This window comes from Cucurbita pepo, chromosome 2, assembly GCF_057944985.1.
Source record: "Cucurbita pepo subsp. pepo isolate OVF chromosome 2, ASM5794498v1, whole genome shotgun sequence".
Lineage (NCBI taxonomy): Eukaryota > Viridiplantae > Streptophyta > Magnoliopsida > Cucurbitales > Cucurbitaceae > Cucurbita > Cucurbita pepo.
The window spans coordinates 13036435-13058530 of record NC_141799.1 but is presented as its reverse complement, the minus strand read 5'-3'; the positions used below and the strand labels follow the sequence as shown (position 1 = coordinate 13058530).

At 35.7% G+C, this 22096-nt stretch overlaps 2 protein-coding genes and 1 pseudogene across 2 annotated transcripts; 2 read left to right on the top strand and 1 right to left on the bottom strand.

The window, feature by feature from the left end:
* The first annotated feature begins 2019 nt into the window (after positions 1 to 2019).
* LOC111786932 (scarecrow-like protein 30 pseudogene) lies at positions 2020 to 4405 on the top strand (annotated as a pseudogene).
* Positions 4406 to 5113: 708 nt separating this feature from the next.
* On the bottom strand, positions 5114 to 5859 carry LOC111787458 (small polypeptide DEVIL 18). The gene has a single exon (XM_023667425.2). The coding sequence runs from the start codon at positions 5755 to 5757 to the stop codon at positions 5443 to 5445; it is 315 nt and encodes a 104-aa protein (XP_023523193.1). The 5' UTR covers positions 5758 to 5859; the 3' UTR covers positions 5114 to 5442.
* A 7212-nt stretch (positions 5860 to 13071) lies between these two features.
* Positions 13072 to 18052, top strand: CYP707A2 (cytochrome P450, family 707, subfamily A, polypeptide 2). Its single transcript, XM_023667248.2, has 7 exons — positions 13072 to 13291; positions 13361 to 13679; positions 13786 to 13935; positions 14010 to 14270; positions 14932 to 15210; positions 15461 to 15579; positions 17163 to 18052. Exons 1-7 carry the CDS (start codon positions 13119 to 13121, stop codon positions 17275 to 17277), a joined length of 1416 nt encoding a protein of 471 aa, XP_023523016.2. The 5' UTR covers positions 13072 to 13118; the 3' UTR covers positions 17278 to 18052.
* Positions 18053 to 22096: the final 4044 nt, after the last annotated feature.

The window sequence follows — 22096 nt, the reverse complement described above, 5'->3', positions numbered from 1 at the left end:
TCCTAATCCGAAAAAAAAAAAAAGAAAAAAAATCAAAGAAGCCCTAATTTAAATGTTAGGTCAACACTATTTTTCCAAAATTTTTCTAAATTCCTATTAGAAAATGAAATTATTATTATTATTATTATTATTATTGGTTTTATCTGTCATATTTTCTCATCTAAAACAAAATTAAAGAATTTTTTTTTTTTTTTTAATTATTAACGAAATTAGTAAAGTGAAGGCGGGTGAGTCACAGGGTTGGTGCTGATATCATTGTCACACATAAAGCCGACTGGTTTATAAAAAAAAAGTCATGTCACAAACGACAAACCTCACACGCAATTCCATTTAATTTTTATTTATTTCATTTATTTCCCTTTCCTAAATCCTAAATAAACTTTTTAAATACTTTTACGGATAACAAACTAACGAGAAAGCTACTTTCACTTCAGTAATTATTTAACGAGAGACGATAACGATTTACCAACAAAAAGAAGTCAAATTGATAAGACCTAACTTGATCAAGCTAATTAGCAAGTGGACTAACTTGTTCCCGTTTATTTTCCCAGCGAGAAAGTTAAGTAAAAAAAAGTTAATTAAAATAAAATTTATAATAAATTCTTAAAATAAATTTTTTGAATTCCGTATTTAACAGATGTGCCAGATAATATTTATTAAAATTTATTAGAGATTATTAAAAAAAAAAAAAAATCAGCTATTGCAAAGGTTATAATTAAATTCATATTAATTTATTGTTGAAAAAATATATTTTATTTCTTTTATTTAAAGCCAAAAATATAAAATAGCATTTTTTTGGAAAGGATGAACAGACTTTAGATGCACGTGACTTGTACCAGCATTGCGCCGCCCTGAATCTAGAGAATCTAGATAAGCATCTTCCTAAGATTCTAAATTCCATAAAATAACCACTATATTAATTTAATACTTATATTGTTACATAAAATTTAATTTACATTAATTGCGTTTATTATTTTAAGACATTAATACAAAAAACTAATAAAGATTATAGATGAAATCATATTTATTATAAACATAGGGTTAGCCGTTCGATGCCTAAAAATTATATTAATTTATCATTAATCTTTTCAAATTTCAACACAGCTACGCACGCATTTCGACAAAAAGTTCGTGTAATCAAAGTTAATTTTTTAATTAATGTTTCGTGTCGTGTACTTTTGTATCTATTCGTCATAGTTTTGATGGTCCCTTTTCAAATCAGGTCCAAAGAAAAAACAAAATATTATCTTGTCGTTCGTCAAAAAGGTATTTATGACTTCCTTCCAAAACTTATAGTGACTATGTAAAAGACAACAACATGAATGAACCGAGACCACATCTGAATGAGAGCAATCGTGAGTATACTATTTCTATTAATAAAATATACATTTTTTTATTTGATCCCTTAATCATATCAACTCACGAAATGTCGACATCATCACGTGTCAAATTTAATCATTAAATAATAATAATAATAATAAACTTTAAAATGTTTTATATTACTAAGAATTTGATCCATCATTATTTTATTAATTATTATTTTGAGAATTCCATCCATTATTATTAAATAATTCAATAATTAATTTCCATCCATGTGTTATATTATCTTCCCAATTAAAAATCAAATAATGACAACAAAAAAGGGAAAATAATATTTATTTTGAATAATTTTCCAAAAATTAGTTTCTTAATTCACAAATAATTTTTTAAATTGGAAATTAAGAAAATAAAAATTCTTAATTTGATGACTTTTTTTTTTTCCTTTTTTTATTTCTATTTTCCGTTGGTCAACACATCTTGGGTATCAAGAAACGATCATAATTAAATAATTTAAATAATAATAAATAAATAAATAAAAAACCAAAAATCGTGTTGGCCATTATTTAATTCATTTGGTTTTGACCAATAACAATTTTTTTCTTTTTTCTTTTTTGATTTTAAGAAAAAGAAATTATTTATTTATTTATTTATTTATTAAATTTTGTATGGTCAAGGCAACGCCTTCCTAGAACCATCGTCGCCGAAATGATCCGACACTTGGCCGCTTGACTCTTAAATAGTATCAAAATCCGACTCTGTGTTCATACTTCCTGAATTTCCACCGACTCCTCTTTGGATTTCTTCCCTTTTATTTTCTTTTTTATTTTCTGGGTTCTTCAATTCTCATCTTGTTCATCAAACCCTTTTAATTTTATGGACAATCTCCTCGACGATTTCCCCAATTCATGGAATAATTTTCACTACAACCCTCATCTCTCAAATGGGTTCTTCAACGTCAACCGAGAAATCTTCGACCCTCTTCATCATCATTCGTCGTCGTCGTCGTCGTCGACATCGCCGTCGCTGTCGCCGTCGAGCACGGAGGGTAACTCACCGGATTGTCACGACACCTCTAATACGATGCTGAAGTACATCACGGAGATGCTGATGGACGAAGAGGAAGATCTCAAAACTAAGCCCTGTATGCTTATTGACTGTTTGGCTCTTCAAGCTGCTGAGAAATCTTTTTATGATGTTCTTGGTAAGAAGTATCCTCCTTCTCCAATCGGCCTTGGCGATTCTACTCAGAATTTTAGCTCTGATTTGGGTTTTTTTAAGGCTGAAGATGAATCTGAATCTTTTAATGGAGATTCCTCTGTTTTTCCCCCTTCTGATAAACCTCTTTTGAGTCAAGATTCCTTGTTTGGGATGCAATATATTTTCCATTTTAGGCAAGGAGCTGTGGAGGCTAGCAAATTTCTTCCTGTTAATGGTAAATTTGGAACCATTGACTTGGATAATGATTCATCTGCTTCTGTTCCTTCTAGGGCTGTTGATTTTTCTTGGCTTGCTGCTGTGGGTGATGCTAGATCCACCCTTCCAAATGGGTTGTTTAGAGAAAAGAAGAATCATCAAAGGGAAGACAGTGATGAGGAGTTGAGAAGTACTAAACAATCTGCTACTTTTGCTGATGATAGTTCATTGTCTGAGTTGTTTGATGAACTCTTGCTATGTAGGGGTGAGAGCCGGCAGTCCCCATCATGGGGTTCGGACGAATCGTCGGAGAACGAATCGAGTAAGAAATCGAGAAAGAAAACGAAAGGTAAGAAGAATCGATCTAGGAAGCAAGAGAGTTGTGTGGAAGTTGTGGATTTATGGACATTGTTGATTCAATGTGCTCAAGCTGTTTCAAATTATGATCAGAGGACTGCTAATGAGCTGCTTAATCAAATCAGGCACCATTCTAATCCATCAGGGGATGGAAACCAAAGATTAGCTTATTTCTTTGCTAAGGGCCTCGAGACTCGGCTTGCGGCCGGGACGCCGCTGTATATGCCGTTTGCAAGCAATGAAACCTCTGCTGCTGATATCTTGAAAACTTATCAGATGTTCATCAAGGCATGCCCCTTTCGGCGGATGTCATATTTCTATGCCAATAGAACGATTCTGAAGCTAGCTGAGAATGTAACAAGGCTGCATATTGTTGATTTTGGTATATTATATGGTCTTCAATGGCCTTGCTTGATTCAGCGGCTCTCCAACAGACCTGGTGGACCTCCCAAGCTGAGAATCACAGGGATTGAGCTTCCTCAGCCAGGCTTCCGCCCCGCTGAACGTGTCGAGCAGACTGGACGTCGCCTTGCACATTACTGCAAAAGATTCAATGTGCCATTTGAACACAAGGTCTTGGCTCAGAAATGGGAAACTGTCAAGTATGAGGATCTTAATGTCGATAGAGACGAACTGACTATTGTGACTTGTATGTTCCGAATGAAGAACGTACCCGACGAAACCGTCGTTGCAAACAGTCCAAGGGACAAGGTTCTAAAGTTGATCAGGAAAATCAACCCAGATCTGTTCATTCATGAAGTCACCAATGGTTCATTCAACACTCCATTCTTCAACACAAGGTTTAAGGAGGCACTCTTTTACTACTCATCGTTATTCGACATGTACGAGGCGACCGTGCCTCGAGATAATCCACAGAGGTATCTATGCGAACGGGAAATCTTAGGAAGAGATATCATGAATGTTATAGCGTGTGAGGGGCTCGAAAGAGTCGAAAGGCCAGAGACATACAAGCAATGGCAAGTAAGAAACACTAGGGCCGGGTTCAAGCAAGTGCCATTAGACCAAGAACTGCTGAAGAATGTGGAGAAGATAGTGAACACAGAATACCATCAGGACTTTGCAGTGGATCAGGATGGAGCATGGATGTTACAAGGGTGGAAGGGACGGATCATCGACGGGTTGTCGTGTTGGGTAGTCGCGTAACGTGCCAGGACAGGAGGTATTACAATAGCCATAGAAGACTTAGAAGTCTATAATATTTATATCCATTATGAACTCTTGTGTCTGCTAGTTATTATGTAGCTTGATTGCTGGAAGTTTTGTATATAAGGATGTCAAAATTTGGGCATGAAAATCACATTTCCTCTGCTTGATTCTGCTAAACAAACACCATATCAATCCAAGCCTACTCAGAACGTTCTTGGTCCACGTTCGAGAGGATCTGTTTCACCAAACGAACGTGGAAAACAATGATCTCTTGCTCTGATAACGTGTTATAAACTCGATATAATCTCAATTGCAATAGATATGAAAGGAGGTCCGTGCATTGTTGTACAAAGAGATCTCTTACTTAGTTTGAGGTTAATTTATCCCTCGAGATAAAAAGATCGATACGAGCGTTCAAGAAGGAATGAGATAATTAAAAAAATATTATACTATTATCGATTATCTTCATGATAGTAGAATATTGTTCGGGGTTTGATTTATTCTCTCGAGTCTTCCTTTGATCTAGACTCGTCAATTTCGTCGTTTGATGCGGAAGGATTCCAACCACTTGCCTAAGTTAGGTCATAACCCTCGAATCATTTGGTAAGGACAACGACTCTTCATGAATGCTCGTGATATTTCCTTTATCTAACTAATGTAGAATTTAGTTTGCTTTCCGGACGATTAATTTAAAAATTTAGGGTAAACAATATTACATAATATTATTTTGATTTATATCTCTTAGCTTTAGTTTCAATTTAATCTAATTATACCGAAAGTAATATATAAATCAAAGTTAAAAGTTTCAATTGCGAGAATTGATATAATCTAAATACGAGAGGAAAAGGAACAAAGATTTAGAACAATATAAATAATAGATTAGGAAAAAGAAAACAAAAATCTCATAAGAAGTTCAGGAGGAGGAGGGGATCGATCTGCTATAATCGATGTGGGATTGCGTTAAGTTCATCAAACTCATCAATGTAATTACAGATTGGATCTAATTGAATCGAAGAAAAATGAAGTCCCACCTTCTTCTCGATGGGGGTTGCAGAAAAATTTACATCAATTTTATGAAGGGATCTCAAGATCCAATTCGCAAGAAGAAGGGAACGAAATCAAATTTCGGAAGCTACTGAAAAAGGGTAACAGATCTTTCTTCATTTTGTGTTTTCATACCCTTTCTTACGAATCGCCATGTTTGTGCCAACAAACGAGCATCGCCACGCAGCGTCTCATGATGTAGAATCGGGCCTTCTGTTCCTTAGCTAAGCTGCTGTACTTACGTCCTGCTGAAGAAGAGCTCTTCTGCGAGTAACTTCGAGGGAGATCGTTGGGGGTCTTGGAAGTGGAAGCTGGGAAGGTTCTCTGTGAAGAACATCGCAGTAATGGTGATTTGGTGGTGGAACCACTCCTTGTAAACGACGACTTGGGATTCGTAGAAGACTGGTAACTACTTCCTGAACCTTCCTTCTTTGATAGATTCCAATTCTCGTCCATTTAATGCGAGGTGAGATGGGGATGCAGGCAAGGTGTTTGTGAAAATGCCTGTGAGAGTGATAGTTGGTTTGAAATGCTAGAAAGAGATGCAGAAGAAGAGTGGGATTCTAGTGGGGTATTATGATGTACTACTTAAAGAGCACATGATTGAGATTCGAGAGGAGCTGTGAATTTATTGGAAATGAGAGTGGTAGAGACTGATCAATGATCATCTTCTACTCCCAATTAAGCCATTGTGGGCTTTTTATTTGTGGGTCATGGTGGCGGAGTTTGTGCCCATTTGGTGATTAATATTTGATTTTGCAGACATGGGCATGTGTTTAAAACTGATGCTCTTTCCCTTTTCTCTCTGTAAAATTTGGTAATTTGATGCTTTTTGTACCGTGAAGATCTATCGTTTTCTTTGCATTACACTCACTTGTTTGTGTGCATTGCTGCTGCTCTATTATACATGATTCTCCTCTCTCTCTGTCTTCACATTCTTCTCTGTTCTGTGTGTGTGTCTTAGAGAAAGAACAAAGAGAGACAAACAAAGGCATCCATTCAATCGGGGGAAGTGGAAAGGACACAATTTGCTAGCTGTTTATGACGTGTGAGGTATGTGTCTCAACTCACCTCAAATTCTACAAATAGATCAAATGCTTTTCAAAACAAAACAACACAAATTCTTTTTTTGTTTTCCCTTTTTTCTTTTCTTTGAAATGGTAAGTATAGGCCGAATAAGGGCTTTGCCCTTTTCTTTTTCCTTTATCCTTTTTCCTCCACATTTTCAAAAGGTGGGGAACATGCAATTATTTGCCTATTTTTGTTCTTATTAGAAGAGAAGGGATCTATGACTCAACCTTTTCTTTCCCCCAGTCCTTTCAGCTACACTTGCATCATTTTCTCCCTCCCTCCCTTCAAGTATGAGATCTCGTATCGTTCGGAGAATAGAACGAAACATTTCTTATAAAGGTTTAGAAACTTTTCCCTAGTAGACGCGTTTTAAAATCGTGAGACTGACTACGATACGTAACGGGTCAAAACGGACAATATCTACTGGTGGTAGGCTTAGACTATTACAAATGGTATCAAAGGCAGACACTAGGCGGTGTGCCAGGGAAGACGCTAGGCCCCTAAGTGGGGTGGATTATAAGATCCCAAATCGGTTGGAGAAGGGAACAAAACATTCCTTATAAGAGTGGAAAACTCTCCCTAGTATACACATTTTAAGACCGTGTAACAGGCCAAAGCAGATAATATCTGTTAGCGGTGGGTTTGGGCTGTTACAAATGGTATTAGAGCTAAATATCGGGCAATGTGCCAGTGAGGACGTTGGGCTCCTAAAGAGGGTGGATTGTGAGAATCGCACATCGGTTGGAGAGAGAAACGAAACATTCCTTATAAGGTGTGAAAACCTCTCCTTAGTACATATGTTTTAAAATCGTGAGGCTGATGGCGATACGTAACGGGTCAAAATAGATAATATCTACTTGGATTATGCCTTCTTTCACTCAGGGGTGTGCCTTTGATTGTATCTAGTGAATTTCATATCCCAAAAAAGCAAGCACTTTAAGAGGCAAAAGTGGAAAGAAAGAAACACCATTTTCAAAGAAACTTAAACAAATACGGTGCTGGTGATGCTGAAGTTGAGTGGGTTAGAAGAATATTAAGCATTAGGAGGGGAGACATATATATAAACTAGAGTTTGATTAAATGGTCAAACAAAAGTAGTTGGTGGGTCCAAGAAATGATCACATGTGATTGTGGTTTTACAGATAAAACACAAAATGCAACAGCTCTCTCCATCTTCTCCCTGCAGTTGAATATTAATATTAATATTGTTTAACAAATTGCTTACATTATTAATCATGTGGGACTCAGAAAGTGGGGTTTTTGAGTGTCCCACATGCAATCATGTGAGGTTAATATTTGGAAGGGATAGAAAATGGAGGGGTGGGATTTTGTTTTCCCTCCTACTTTTGTACTCCTATCAATATTTTATCTTTTTCTTTATTTTATACCTCTGATTCTGATTTCATTCTAAATTTATGTCCATTTTTTTTTTTCTTTTTTGAAATCAAAACTGCATGTGTTGTTACTAAAAGAGGGAGAACTTAAGAAAACCTCATATCAGAACTGCAAGATTGAAGGTTGGGTAATGACTTTTGGAAAAGCTAAGTGAATGTGGGTTTGGAGATGCATTATCGGTGCATTATGCCATTGTTTGAAAAGAAAATGTCTTAAAATTACTTGGAAAGACGAGTTATTAGTGCTATAAGTGAAGAAAAGAATGAACTTTAAAGTCAAAAGAATTTAAATGGATGGAAAGATTAGTAAAGTTGCTTATTTTACTATTGATATTGTTTTTTAACTTGAACATTAAAAGCTCTCTCCACCGAAATTTAATATTTCTTACCATTTAGATAAAATTAATCTAGTCTCTTTTGGAGAGCAATGAACTAGAATGATTATCTCTTGGATTTGTATCTATCTTTAAGTAAACTAGAATGATTATCTCTTGGATTTGTATCTATCTTTAAGTATCGTTAGATGCAGATATCGTTAGATGCTCTTAGATGTTCTCATTGCTCCTTGATTATCTCAAGCAACAAGTATACTTTGTAAAGGGATTCTAGAGAATAAGTTCGAATTGGAAAGGATCCAAGTAGTATCATTGAGGAACCTAAAGTTGTTCACCATTTTAATGTTGTTTTCAATAAAGTTATTTTGAGAGTATTGTTGAAGCTTAACAAAAAAGAGTTTTACGAGTGTTTTTGGAGGACAAGAAATCAATATTTTTGGCACTTCATGATCCAAGTTTCTAGCCCTCTCCTAATATCCAACTCTATGCATAGTTTATAATCCTCTCCTAATATCAAACCATATACATTATTGTCAATTACGCATCGTTGATATCAAACTCTATGCATCGTATTTACATCGTATTTCTAGATGATATCAAACTCTTATGCATCATATTTCTAGATGGTATCAAACCCTATGCATCGTATTTCTCTAGATGATATCAAACTCTATGCATCGTATTTCTAGCCGTCTTATCTTATCACTTAAGAGATCCAAGTTTTTTAACCCTCTTCTAATGTCAGACTTGATACATTGTGTTACCACTTCGCAGACTCGCAGAGACACGAGTTTTGTGTTGTCGTAATAAGATTCAAGTCCAATAAACATTTAGTGAACTAGTTGGAGCTACTCATCAAATTCTTTACAGGAAAAAATAGTTGAACTAGTAAGTTTTTAATAGCATTGCTCAAAAATGGGGTTTTTTCGACCCTCCCCATGTATTTACATTGGTACCATAATATTGTTCTTTTAGTGCTAATTGGACGAAGAAAATATACAAAATACTGAAGAACTTTACTAGAGTCCTATGCCAATCACGCGCAGACGCTAGCCTAGCCACCACTCAGATCACCGCCCCCGGCCACTGTAGGAACCACCAAAAAATATCCTTCAAGATCGTCAGGCAGTTGAAAATATCCATTCGCTGGAGCCTCCCGCTTCTTCACCGCCGCAACCGCCTTTTTCCTCGGCGGCGGCGGTGGCACCTTTGCCGGCTGAATTCGAAACTCCTGTCGCTCCGGCGTCCGGTATCCCTCCATCGGATTCCTCTGAATCTGAGAAGTTTTTAAGGAAAGATGAGAATTTTTTTTAAAACTTGCGGGTGACTAAAAATTCTGTAGTGGATACGAGTAACAGGTAGGTGTTCTTGGACATGCACGTGTCAGAATCTGGTGATGCTGCAATATACGTGGATCTACGTGGCTTGTTTCCACCATCCCACCTGGATTCTGAGCTGTCACCCTAGAAGAAATTGCGCGGGATAAAAAAAGAATTGTTGGGCCGGGCCTTGCCCAAATGTAGTATAACGAGCTAAAATATATATACCTACGCCTAGGCCCACTATTAGCAGATATTATCTTCTTTGGGTTTTCCTTCTTGGACTTCCCCTCAAAGCTTTAAAACGCATCTACTAGGGAAGGTTTCCACATTCTTCTAAATCAATGTAGGGCATCACAAAATTGGCAATATATATATATATATATATATATTTAAATTGGATAAGATGAGTATTTTTGTTAATGGGTGAGTCATTAAGCTCAAAAAGTTATCTAAAGTTATCTAATATCAAATTGTTTGAAGCGAACGCAACTAATTTTGAAGATTTTATAGGTATAGATAGTAATTTCAAATCTTTTAAGTCTTTCTCAATTACTCTTTTTTTTTTTTTTGATCACACTCATGAATGTAGTCTCGATTCATTCGAGTACCTTTCTTTATTCAAACCTCACATATTCAAGTACAACCGATTAGAAAAAAAAAGATCAAACTTAGCTCAAATGAATCATCCATGGATATGATAGTTAAGATTTTTGTAAAGAAAAGTTGAGTGGTTTAGTATGTTTCCACTCTAATCCCATAAATGGCTTCCACATTGAGCAATAAAATAGCCACACTTTGATCATATATCTTTTCCCATTTCTCTTTACATGTGTCCTTTACCCCAACCTTTACCTCATCAAGATCTAATCTTTTATATAATATACTCTTTTGCATTATTATCACACCACACCTCCATACCGTAACTTGTAAAGAACAATTCGGATACTCAATCAAAAAAAAAATATCTTTTCCTTTTAACCTAAGTTTTGATCTGTAATGATTAGATACATTATGTATTAGACATGTTTCTATACACTTTATTATCTTAACTAAATTTTAAAACTAAAAATAAATATAAATAATCACTCGATATAGATTTGAACATCACGCCGATTATTGGATATAAAGTGAAATGCTTTCGACCAAGAACCATATAATAATAAATTTTAATCTTCTTTTTATAAGGAACGTAGCACGTGTTGACACCGAAAGCCCACCTCTTAAACGAAAAAAAAAAGCTTTCCTTTCTTTTGGTTGTTTCAAAAGCCAATATCACCTTGTCTTTGCATTCAAATATCATTCCCAACCTTACTTCTTTTAGCTATAAACCTTTAATAAACGTGAAAACATTGCACTTTCCACTCGACACATAAAATTCAACTTATTTATTAAAAACGAGCCGATGCCGTGAATTGCATCTCCTCCCATTTTCTTTCTCTTCCATGATCTTCATCGTGACATTGTCATCTCATTCTCTCTTACCATCATTGATGATCGTATCTATTAGACATGTTTTAAAACTATTGCTTATAACAGTGTGGAAACCTCTATGTTTTAAAACTATGCGGATAATATCTACTTGCGGTAGGCTTGAGCTATCACGGATTCTATTATACGATCTCAATTATAAGTATCAATTATTTAAAATATATATATATATATATATATATATATATATATATATATATAAATAATATTTTTATTTTAGAAAATAAAATATTTGAACTTTGAAGGTCAAAATGGACAGAAAAAAGAAACAAGTTCCCCACCATCACCGCCGTCAAAATTTTCCGAATATTTACCCAATCATTTTCTTCCACGTACACACCGACCGTCACGCATCCCTAATGTAAAGAAGTACGTGGATGAATCTCAGCGGTCCACGTGTCCACTAAGTTACGTAAAGCTGTTAAAGTGAGTAGTGACGTGTTGCGAACGAGTTCTCTGAAGCAAAGACCTGGGAGGGGCAGTATCCTGAACACGTGCGCACGTGCAACAAACAAGTGTATGGTACTGATGCCAGGTTGCCACCTGTATTGTACATGTCATTAATATTTTTTTAAAGAAAATTATATTAATATAAATATCTTTCAATTTTTTACTTTATTTAAAAAATATCTCCAACTTTCAATAATACCCTAAAACTTAAAAAAAAAATCTAAAAAATATCTTTAAACAGAAAAAAATTTAAAATATTTTTCCTATTCATTTTTGGATGAAAACGAATAATATTTTATTTTTTTTAAAAAAGCACTTTAATTTCTAAAAGTTTTATTAATACTTTTAAATTTTTTTAAAAAGTCAAAAGTATATTTTAAACTATTTTAAAATTTTCAAAAAAAAAAAAAAAAATTCTCCCATTAACACACTTAAATAATACTCATAACTTTTAAAAATAATGTTAAAAAGTTTAGAGATAATTTATAAAGTATCGATAGAAAGTATTTATCCAATTGACGATAAGAATTAATATTATTTTAAAAAATTTTAAATAGTTAAAATTTAAAATTTAATAATATTTTTGAAATAAAGTAATAATGTCTTAAACTAGCGATAATAATATTTTTTAAATTTCGATTAAATGTATTATTAATAATATAAAATTTATAGATATTTTTATTAATTTAACTTTAAAAAAACAACACCATTAACATCGTTTTAGAATAATTTAATTTATTAAGCTTATCATTATACAAATTATTCTTATAATCGGTTTTCATAAAAATTGTCACCTTTTCTAATCATTTACCAATTTAAAATTTATCTATATATTTCTCATAATCTTGTACAATTTTTTTATTAAAATTATTTTTTTTAAAACTTTTATCAAATAATTATTTTATAATAATTTTTTATACATGATTTAAGATGGAACCAAAATTACAAATCTCATAAATAAATTTGTCTAATTTAAAAATTCAAAAATTCGAATATTGCGAAACTCAAATTTTATGGATCAAATATATATCTTATTAAAAAATTTCAATAATAAAATTAATAATTTATAAATATATAGTTAAAAAAAATTACAAAATCTACGTGCATTTTTCTTTTTCAACCAAGTCAATTATCTCATGCCTCATAAATTAATTCTATTTTCATCTCCCAAATTAATATTATTAATTTTACTATTCAAAAATAGGAATCACATGTTTTTAATTTATTTATTTATTTATTTAAGATTCATATAGTCCATAAATTTTACATAAAAAAATCTTTTATATCATTTTCATATAAAAAAAATTCATAGAATTTATATATTTTAGACCACATATATTAACAAATTACTCAACAAAAACAAAATAATAATAATAATAATAATAATAATAATAATAATAATAATAAATTGCCCAAAATTTGTAAAAATAAAAAAATAAAAATCATAAATGATACAAGATTGATTAATTCTTATATTCGAAATTTTTTAAGTGTAAACTAAAATATGTATTTTATCTTCTAAAAAATTAAATAGATACGATTCTAATAACTAAAACACGAGATCAAATAGAAACGTTATTAGGGGCAATGACATGGAATGGGGCTAAAATTTTTATCTATAAAAAAGGCCTTAGAGAGTGTTGAATGTAAAATTTGATGACATTTGTCTTCCAACCAAACCACTCTCCTCACCTTCTTCTTCTATAAAATCCCCATTTTTTCATACCCTTTTGCTCTCCAAATTACACCTCACAATAATGCTTCCTCTTCTTCTTTTATTTGGTCTCCTCCTCCTCCTCCTTTGCCTCCAATGGCGCCACCCCAACCACCACCTCCTCCCCCCTGGCTCCATGGGCTGGCCTTACATAGGCGAAACCTTCAAACTCTACACCCAAAACCCCAACTCCTTCTTCTCCATTAGGCAAAAAAGGTACTCCAAAACAACTTCAAATCTGTTTTTGGTTCATATTTTGACTTCTTTTTGTTGTTGTTTTTGTAGATATGGGGATGTGTTTAAGACACACATATTGGGGTGTCCATGTGTGATGATTTCAAGCCCTGAGGCTGCCAGAGTTGTCCTTGTGAGTAAGGCTCATCTCTTCAAGCCAACCTACCCACCAAGCAAAGAGAAAATGATTGGCCCTCAAGCTTTGTTCTTCCACCAAGGCCCTTACCATTCTCGCCTCAAGAAGCTCATCCAAGCCTCCTTTTTGCCCTCTGCTATCAAACCCTCTGTCTCTCAAATTGAGAACATCGTGCTTCGCCTTTTACCCTCTTGGGATAACTCCCAAATCAATACCTTACAACAAATGAAAAGGGTATTCACAAAATTTGATTTTTTTTTTTCCCCTTTTTTGGGTAATTTTTGCATGATATGACACAATTTTGCCACACGTTTGCATGATATTATATTGTTTTTTGTAGTTTGCTTTTGATGTGGCGATGATATCCGCTTTTGGTGACCAACAAGACTTGGAAATTGAGAGAATTAAACATCTGTACCAATGCCTTGAAAAAGGCTATAATTCTATGCCTCTTGATCTTCCCGGAACGCCTTTTCGTAAAGCAATGAAGGTATAAACGTTATAAAGTTTGGATTTTTATGCTAAAGATTTGTTTTTTTTAATGAATTATCAAATGGGTTTTAGGCGAGGAAGTTGCTGAGTGAGACATTGGGGAAATTGATTGAGAAAAGACAGCGGAGCAATGAGTATGGCGGTGGGTTGCTGGCGGTGCTTCTAGGCGGTGACGGCGACGGCGACAAAGTGGAGAAAAATAAGCTGAGTAATTCACAAATAGCTGATAACATAATAGGAGTGATCTTTGCAGCTCAAGACACGACAGCTAGTGTTCTTACATGGATTCTCAAGTACTTACATGACGATCACCATCTTCTTGGAGCTGTTAAGGTAAAAAAACCGATTTGTGTTGGGTTGAGAGGGAGTCCGAGATCGGCTAATTTAGACAATAATCATGGGTTTATAAGAAAAGATCATCTCCATTGGTACGAGACCTTATCTTATCTGAGCTCTTTTAGGGAAGCCCTATACTTAAAGTAGACAATAACATACCATTGTAGAGCACAATCACGCCCTTAACTTAGCCATATCAATAGAATCCTCAAATATCGAACAAAAGAGTTGTGAGTCTCTAGTCAAAAGTGACTCAAGCGTCGAACAAATAGTGTACTTTGTTCAAGCACTCCAGTGAAGGAGTCGAGCCTCGATTAAGGGGAGGCTGTTTGAGGGCTCCACAAGCGTCAAGGGAGGTATTTAGTTCGCGGGAATGATTGTTGAGGATTGTCGGGAGCAAGCCCCACATTAGTATAAAGTCTTTTGGGGAAGTCCAAACCAAAGCAAGGAGAGGAAGATTGTTGAAAATTGTTGGGAGGGAGTCTACGCTGACTAATTTAGGGGATGGTCATAGGTTCATGAGCAAGGAATAGATCTCCAGTGGTATGAAGAGAAAGTCCAAAGGAAAACCACGAGAATTTATGTCCAAAATGTATAATATCATACTATTATGAAGAGTCGTGATTCATAACAAGCGTTTGTTGTTGATACGGTGCAGAAGGAGCAGGACGCCATATTTGAGGAGAAGGTGAGGGAAGGGGGGCGTGGGCTTACATGGGATGACACGAGGCGGATGGCATTGACAAGTCGGGTGATCCAAGAAACCCTAAGAACAGCAAGTGTACTGTCGTTCACGTTCAGAGAGGCAGTGGAAGAGGTGGAGTTCGAAGGTTATTTAATCCCAAGAGGATGGAAAGTTCTTCCGCTGTTCAGAACCATTCATCACTCTGCACATTTCTTCCCACACCCCGAGAAGTTTGATCCTTCAAGATTCGAGGTGCCTCTAAATCATAAATAAATTAAATAAAAATCTGTGGGTCATCCAAACATAACATCATCTCCAAACACCCCATGTCCTTTTCGATGTGTCTAACATAAATTATATGTTTTATATCATCACGTGACCTCCTAATTTTCGCGTTCATAACTTGTTACAATCTAGTTGTCTCTTAATCATCTAACTTCTTAATTAAACCCGTCTCTTAAATGCATGATCTTTTTTTTCTAACGTTTGTATTATGGTGAAGGTACCACCCCGACCAAACACGTACATGCCATTTGGAAATGGAGTGCACTCGTGTCCCGGCAGCGAGATGGCTAAGCTTGAAATCCTCGTTCTTCTCCACCACTTCATCACCGGTTACAGGTCTCTTTTTATAATTTTTAGCTTCTTTTTACACGAGCTTAGTGTATGACATGTTTGGAAGTGATTATTATAAATCTGAGTGTTACGCTAGCTAAACTAAAGTGTTAGTTTTTCCCTTGTTGTTGGGGGGGGGGGGGGGGGGGGGGGGGGGTGTTGACTTTAGGAGAGAGAGAAAGGAAGGATTGTCCAAAGTCACCGTTGGATGTGGTCCAGTGGGTAGAGTTCCTTTGGCCGTGGAACTGTGGTCCTTCCCATCTCTTGTCTGAAGGGCACCTTATCCTAAAATCTAAGGCTCCCCAACCCTCTCTCTCTCTTATCTCAGTCGGCATAAAGGGCACCTTACCCTTAAAATAAAGCCCCCCCCTTCACCCACATATATATATATATTAATTATATGTCGGTTAAATTATAAGTATAGTATAAAAAATATATTTTGTATTTAAAATGTGTTTTAACTTATTTCAAAACTAATTAATTCCTTTGATTTTGTTTCTAATAAAAATTAATTGGTTTATTATAATATTTAGGGAATAAATATTGTATAATTTAACTTAATTGTTTAAAAAATTAAAATTTGAGCAAGTTTAGTAAAAAATATCATAATTAAAGATTCATTAAATATCATGTCACTTCTTTTATTTGGTCTTTTTTTTTTTTTTTTTTTATAATTATTAATTAAAGATTCATTCTTATACAATAAAATAATATAAATTAATGATGTGTCAGATTATGAATATAAATAGTGGGTGTTGGTTCAGTATTAAATTTTTATTTTTGGAAAATTGTAGGAGTTTCTTTACAATACAATAATATCTACTTTTTCTATTATATTTTTTTTATTTCGTGTATCGGATCGGAAACATAATATCATAAGATTGTCACGTAAAGGGGAATTAGATAATGAATGGATATAATGAGATGTCCTAAGGTCCCATTGCCCAAATCCCTAATCATTTGGTCTCAAAAATATCCTAAATCCCTTTCTCTGCCTCTTTCTCTCTTACAAATGGCGGAGAATTGCCCTGTGATCGTGATCAAGGCTTCAGCCCCTGGCGACAAAAGTAGTCCATATTAGCCAGCTGTAAGAACAATCATAATTTTCTCCACCAAACCATTTCTTCCTTCTCCACGTTTCAACATTTTACACCTCATGTTTTTCTTTTGCTGATCTAGCCGCCAAGAGGGGTAGGAGGTTTGATTCTTTGTTTTTTCTGGGGTTTACGTTAATTGATGAAATATGATGTTTCTTTGCGCAACTGTTTGTGAAAATGTCAATTGAATTATGATGTTTTCTGGGTCACGCCTGTTAAGTGTTTGTGAAAATGTCACTGTTGAATTTATGGTGTGTTTGTGGCAGTGTCCGACTTAATTAGTCGTTGGCCTAATCTGTCTGCGAAGTGTTTGTGAAAATATCTGACTGAATTATGAATTATGATCGTAGTTTGCCTACGAAGTGTTTGTGGAAATGTCAGAGTTGAATTGTGATGTTTCTGTGTGATGCCTGCAAACTGTTTGTGAAAATGTCTGTTTGAGATAGTTAGCTATTTGGCTAATCTTGGCTGTGCTTTTGTTTGGGGGATCAGATGGAAAGTGGTGGGAGAGGAATCTGGGATACAATACGGTCCATTTCCTGTGCCTAAAGGTGGCTTACCCATTAAAGTATTTTCAAGGAAGAACAAGATTACTTCTTTGAATTGATGCGGATTCTCAACGACAAATTGGAGCTGAACTTCAAGTCCTTTTTCATCTGTAACACCATTTTCCAATTGTCAATGGAAATCCTTTTGCATTACTTTCTGTACTGCCTTTTTTGTCTGGTTTGCCATAATTGTCAAAGCAGTTATGTTCATTGAGTCTCAAACTTCAATTTCTTTATATTCAAAGAGGAAAAAGAAAGAGAAAAAAAAAAAAAAAAAAAAAAAAAAAAAAACCCTCATCTGATATGTGAATGTGAGAGAAAGTTTCGAGGGCTTTGAGGATGAAATGTGAGTGGTCAGAATCATGGATAAGGTTGCTTTCATTTTGGCTGATGGATGGATTTCTGAATGCCTACTGGGAGGCCCCCTCTGTGAAGTGTGAAAGGACAAGGACAAGCTTGGCCTCGCTGGAATCAGACCCACGAGGTAATAATAATCAGACCCAAACGGTGTGTGGGTTTGAGACATATAACATCAGTACGGTGTGCACCCTAGAATTCCACGTTATGCTGTGTCAGGACACCAAAATTGCAGCCCTACGTGGATCGTTAACCATGACCAATTCATCTCAACACTGGAGGGATTTTGGAAGTTCAGTCTTTATGTCATTTGTATTTGAGATGAGGGAGACAATATTTGTTCATGAGCTTGTTCTTATTCTGTTAAGCTTCTTTTTTCTATTACATTTCCCTCTAAACCCATTTCTTTTATTTCTGTTCATTTGTAACATTAAACCATATTGCAATAACACTAGCACAAGTTGTATGCTTTGCTTTGATGCAGTCCTTATGATAAATCTCAATTTGATTGATCATATTTAGCCCTATTTAGTCTCTCAACTTTCAATATAATTTGAAAGGTATAACGCAACTCCAAATCCGATGATTGATCCTACTCGAGTAGATTACATAGGGTACAATTTGCTGAAAATGTCATCTACAGTACAATAATTTAAGACTGTAAGGGTCAAGAAATGAATGCTGTGATGCAATGGCCCCTACAAAGAAATCATAACTCACAAGGAAATTTGGAAGTTCATATGACTTATGCATCATTCATTCATTGAAAGGCTAGCAGTGGCAGAGGCAGCAGCAACAAACTTTTGGATTTACCATATCCACGGCCAGCCAGCCAGCCAGCTATCCTGAAATGATTGAACATCTCATCCTTCAAAACAGTGAATCTATCAGCACACAATCTTACAGAGCATGAATTTCGATCGTACAAAGATATGGCCATCTCAATTGAAATGAACACACGCCGAAAGATTCGAAACCAATACAACAAATCATTTCAATTCCAATAGATAGATGCCCCAAATTCACACTTGTTTAGAAAGCATCTAAACACCTTTGTTTGTTCATAATTCCAAATGACAATAACACACACAGAAACAAAAGGTAGATAATGAGGATATCACCAAGCAATGAACAATGGCCAGAAAAAAGTGTGACCAATCAGCAATGTCGATAAGCTGTGAATTCGACCGAGGATTGAAATGACAATCGATGGCGATTTTGCTCGGTTACGATTTGGACAACGAGTCGTGAATGGTAAGAAGTGCTCACAATGACTTCCATATTGCAAACATGTGGAGCAAATCAAAGATGAGGTGATATTTTCCTTTACCCCAAAAGGGTTGGCCTTCTAAAGCAAGGCGAGGTTGAGGCGGATAAAAGGCAGTGGATTCAACAGCCCATCTTTTCTTTACCATTGGTGTTAAGGCCTACTGTAACAGGGTACACACCAGGTAAATTACTCATGCTGAAATAATTCAAAGCAATTGCTAAAATGGTAGGTGTGAGATCCTATCTCGATTCGGGAGGAGAACGAAACATTCTTTATAAGGGTGTAGAAAATTCTCTTTAACAGACGCGTTTTAAAAAGCTTGAGGGGAAGCTCAATGATATACTTGGGCCATTAATATGGTATCAAAGGCAGACACTGAGCGATAAGACAACAAGGAGACTGAGCTCCGAATGGGAGTGGACACGAGGTAGTGTGTCAATAAGGATGCTGGACCCCAAATGGGAGTGGATTGGGGAGTCCCACATCGATTGGAGAAGGGAACGAGTGCCAGCGAGGACGCTAGACCTCGAAGTAGGTGGATTGTGAGATCCCATATCGATTTGGGAGGAGAACGAAACACCCTTTGAACATGTAACCATGAGAAAAACGATCATAAATTGAAAATGGTATGCACAGAACATATAAAGATTCTTTAGCAAAGGCAAAGTCAAGAGGAGTAATGATTTTTTTCCCATATAAGGGATTCCTGAGTGCCCCCCGCCCCTCTTTGCATCAGATATGCACGTACATTTGCTGTGCATGCCATCATACCACATATAATGATTCAAAATCTTACATACACTTTGTACAATAAATTTGCATGAAAAGCAATATAGAACAGATTGAACCCTAGTTTTGAAAAAGATAGCAGTTCATGGATGCTCAACACAGACGGGTTAGTCACGAGTAGGCAACAGAAAAGTTTCGATACTATCTTTGTAACGACCCAGATCCACCGCTAGCAGATATTGTCCTCTTTGGGCTTTCCCTTTCGGGCTTCCCCTCAAGGCTTTAAAACACGTCTGATAAGGGAAGGTTTCCACTCCCTTATAATGGGTGTTTTGTTCTCCTCCCAACCAATGTGGGACATCACAATCTTCATTTGTAATACCGAAAAAAGGGAGAAAAAGTGTGGTATCTCATAAGGCCATGGTTTGGGGGAAGAGGGAGGCTATGATTTAGTTAGAACAAGCTAGAGAGAGCTATATCGACGAGAGTGTTAAACCTAATGAACATTTGTGTGAGATCCCACATTGATCGGAGAGAGGAACGAGTGCCAGTGAGAACGCTGGGCCCTGGAGGGAAGAGGGTTGTGAGATCTCACGTCGATTGGGGAGGAGAACTAAACATTTTTTATAAGCATATGGAAACTCTCCCTTATAAGCATATGGAAACTCTCCCTAATAGACGCGTTTTAAAACCTTGAGGGGAAGCCCGAAAGGAAAACCCTCTATTTACCGGAGCAATTGGTTAAACAAAGATGGTCGCATAGGATATACATCCCCAGTTTAACAGTTGAAAATGAATAGCTATTAGTTGGAAGGGCATCACATATTGCTATTAATACTATTTATACGTGAATACAAAACACAGATAAATGTGAAATCTTACAATTCATTCCCTTTAGGACCAGCGTCCTTCCTGGCACACTACCCTGTTGTCCACCCTCCTTGGGGTTCAACCTCTTTCGATGGCATATAGCTCGGTGTCTGGCTCTGATACCATTTGTAATAGCCTAAGCCCACCGCTAACATATATTGTTCTCTTTGGGCTATCCTTTTCGGGCTTTCCCTCAAGGTTTGTTAGTGAAATAGGGATTGATTGAATGATTGATGAGAATATTGAATTTTGGAGAGCAAGAATGCTCCATATTTATACAGAGAATACAAAAGATATTCAGAAAATCTACCGGGAGAAAATCTGGTAACAAACCAATAAACAAATCAAAATCAAATCAAAACTAAATCAAATCAAAAACTAAATCTAACTCCTAACGAGATTTAATTAGATACTAACTAACAGCAATCTAAACAAATACATGATCTTTAACACTCCTCCTTGTTTAGATGCTGTGAACTCCAAGCTTTTTTCTGAACACTCATCTTACTCTAATTATCTTTCTGTTTAGAGGTCGATCAACCAACTCCCAAGTTTTGTTTTTCTTGATCACTGAAAGCTCCTCCTCTGACAGGTGCATCATCAACCGAAGCATCTTGTCGTTCATCTTCAGACTCTTCTAGTCGTTTATCTTCAGACTCTTCTAACATGCTACCAAAGAAATTGTTTGGTGCATTAGAAATCTGATTCACCTTCGTAAGTTCTTCCCAATTCCATTGCTCATTTCCAGCAAAATGAACATCTCGGCTCACAATAACATGACTAGTGTGTGGTTGAAAAACTTTATAAGCTTTGGATATAGTGCTATACCCAACAAAGATGCCAACTTCTGACTTTTTGTCAAGCTTATCACGCTTGACCTGTGGAATGTGAGTGAAGCAAAGACACCTAAATACTCTAAGGAACTTTAAAGAACGTTTGTAATCATACCAAACTTCAAATGGTGTTAGATCCTTCACAGCTTTTGTTGAAATTCGATTTTGCAAGCACACAACAGCGTTTGCTGCTTTTCCCCAAAAACGTTTTGGAAGATCCTTCTCATGAAGCATGCATCTCATCATCTCCATTATGAATTTATTCCTCCTTTCAGTGACGTCATTCTGTTGAGGAGTGTATGGTATTGTCAATTGATGTTCAATTTCAGCCTCTTCATAAAACCGGTTAAAAGTTTCTGAAGTGTACTCCTTGCTATTATCTGATCTTATAGTCTGAATCAAGCATGCATCTTCACTCTCAACTTTGGCTTTGAATTTCCAAAATACACTCGCAACTTCTGACTTTTGCTTCAGCAAGAATATCCAACACATTCTTGTTAGATCATTAATAAAAGCAATGTAATAAAGATTACTATTTAATGATGGTGTTCGCTGAGGACTACAAAGCTTAGTATGAACCAGTTGCAGCTTTTTCGAGCCTTTCCATGCCTGTTTAGGAAAGGATTGCCTATGTTGCTTCCCAAAATTACAAGTACGGCAAGGAGACATGTCCTCATCAATGTCAGTGAGTTCTTCTACCAGCTTCTTTGATTGAATCTGAAGCAAACCTCGATGATGAAAGTGTCTAAGTCTTTTGTGCCAAATCTCAGTGGCACTAACTCTGGATATAAAGGCCGTCGGATTTAGAGCAAAGCTTTT

Excerpts from the sequence above, each read along its gene's own strand:
- LOC111787458 (XM_023667425.2), bottom strand. The coding sequence starts at position 5,757 with ATGGACGAGAATTGGAATCTATCAAAGAAGGAAGGTTCAGGAAGTAGT.
- CYP707A2 (XM_023667248.2), top strand. The coding sequence starts at position 13,119 with ATGCTTCCTCTTCTTCTTTTATTTGGTCTCCTCCTCCTCCTCCTTTGC. Across the intron at positions 13,292-13,360 it reads TTCTCCATTAGGCAAAAAAG|ATATGGGGATGTGTTTAAGA; the intron begins GTACTCCAAAAC and ends TTGTTTTTGTAG. Across the intron at positions 13,936-14,009 it reads CTTTTCGTAAAGCAATGAAG|GCGAGGAAGTTGCTGAGTGA; the intron begins GTATAAACGTTA and ends AATGGGTTTTAG.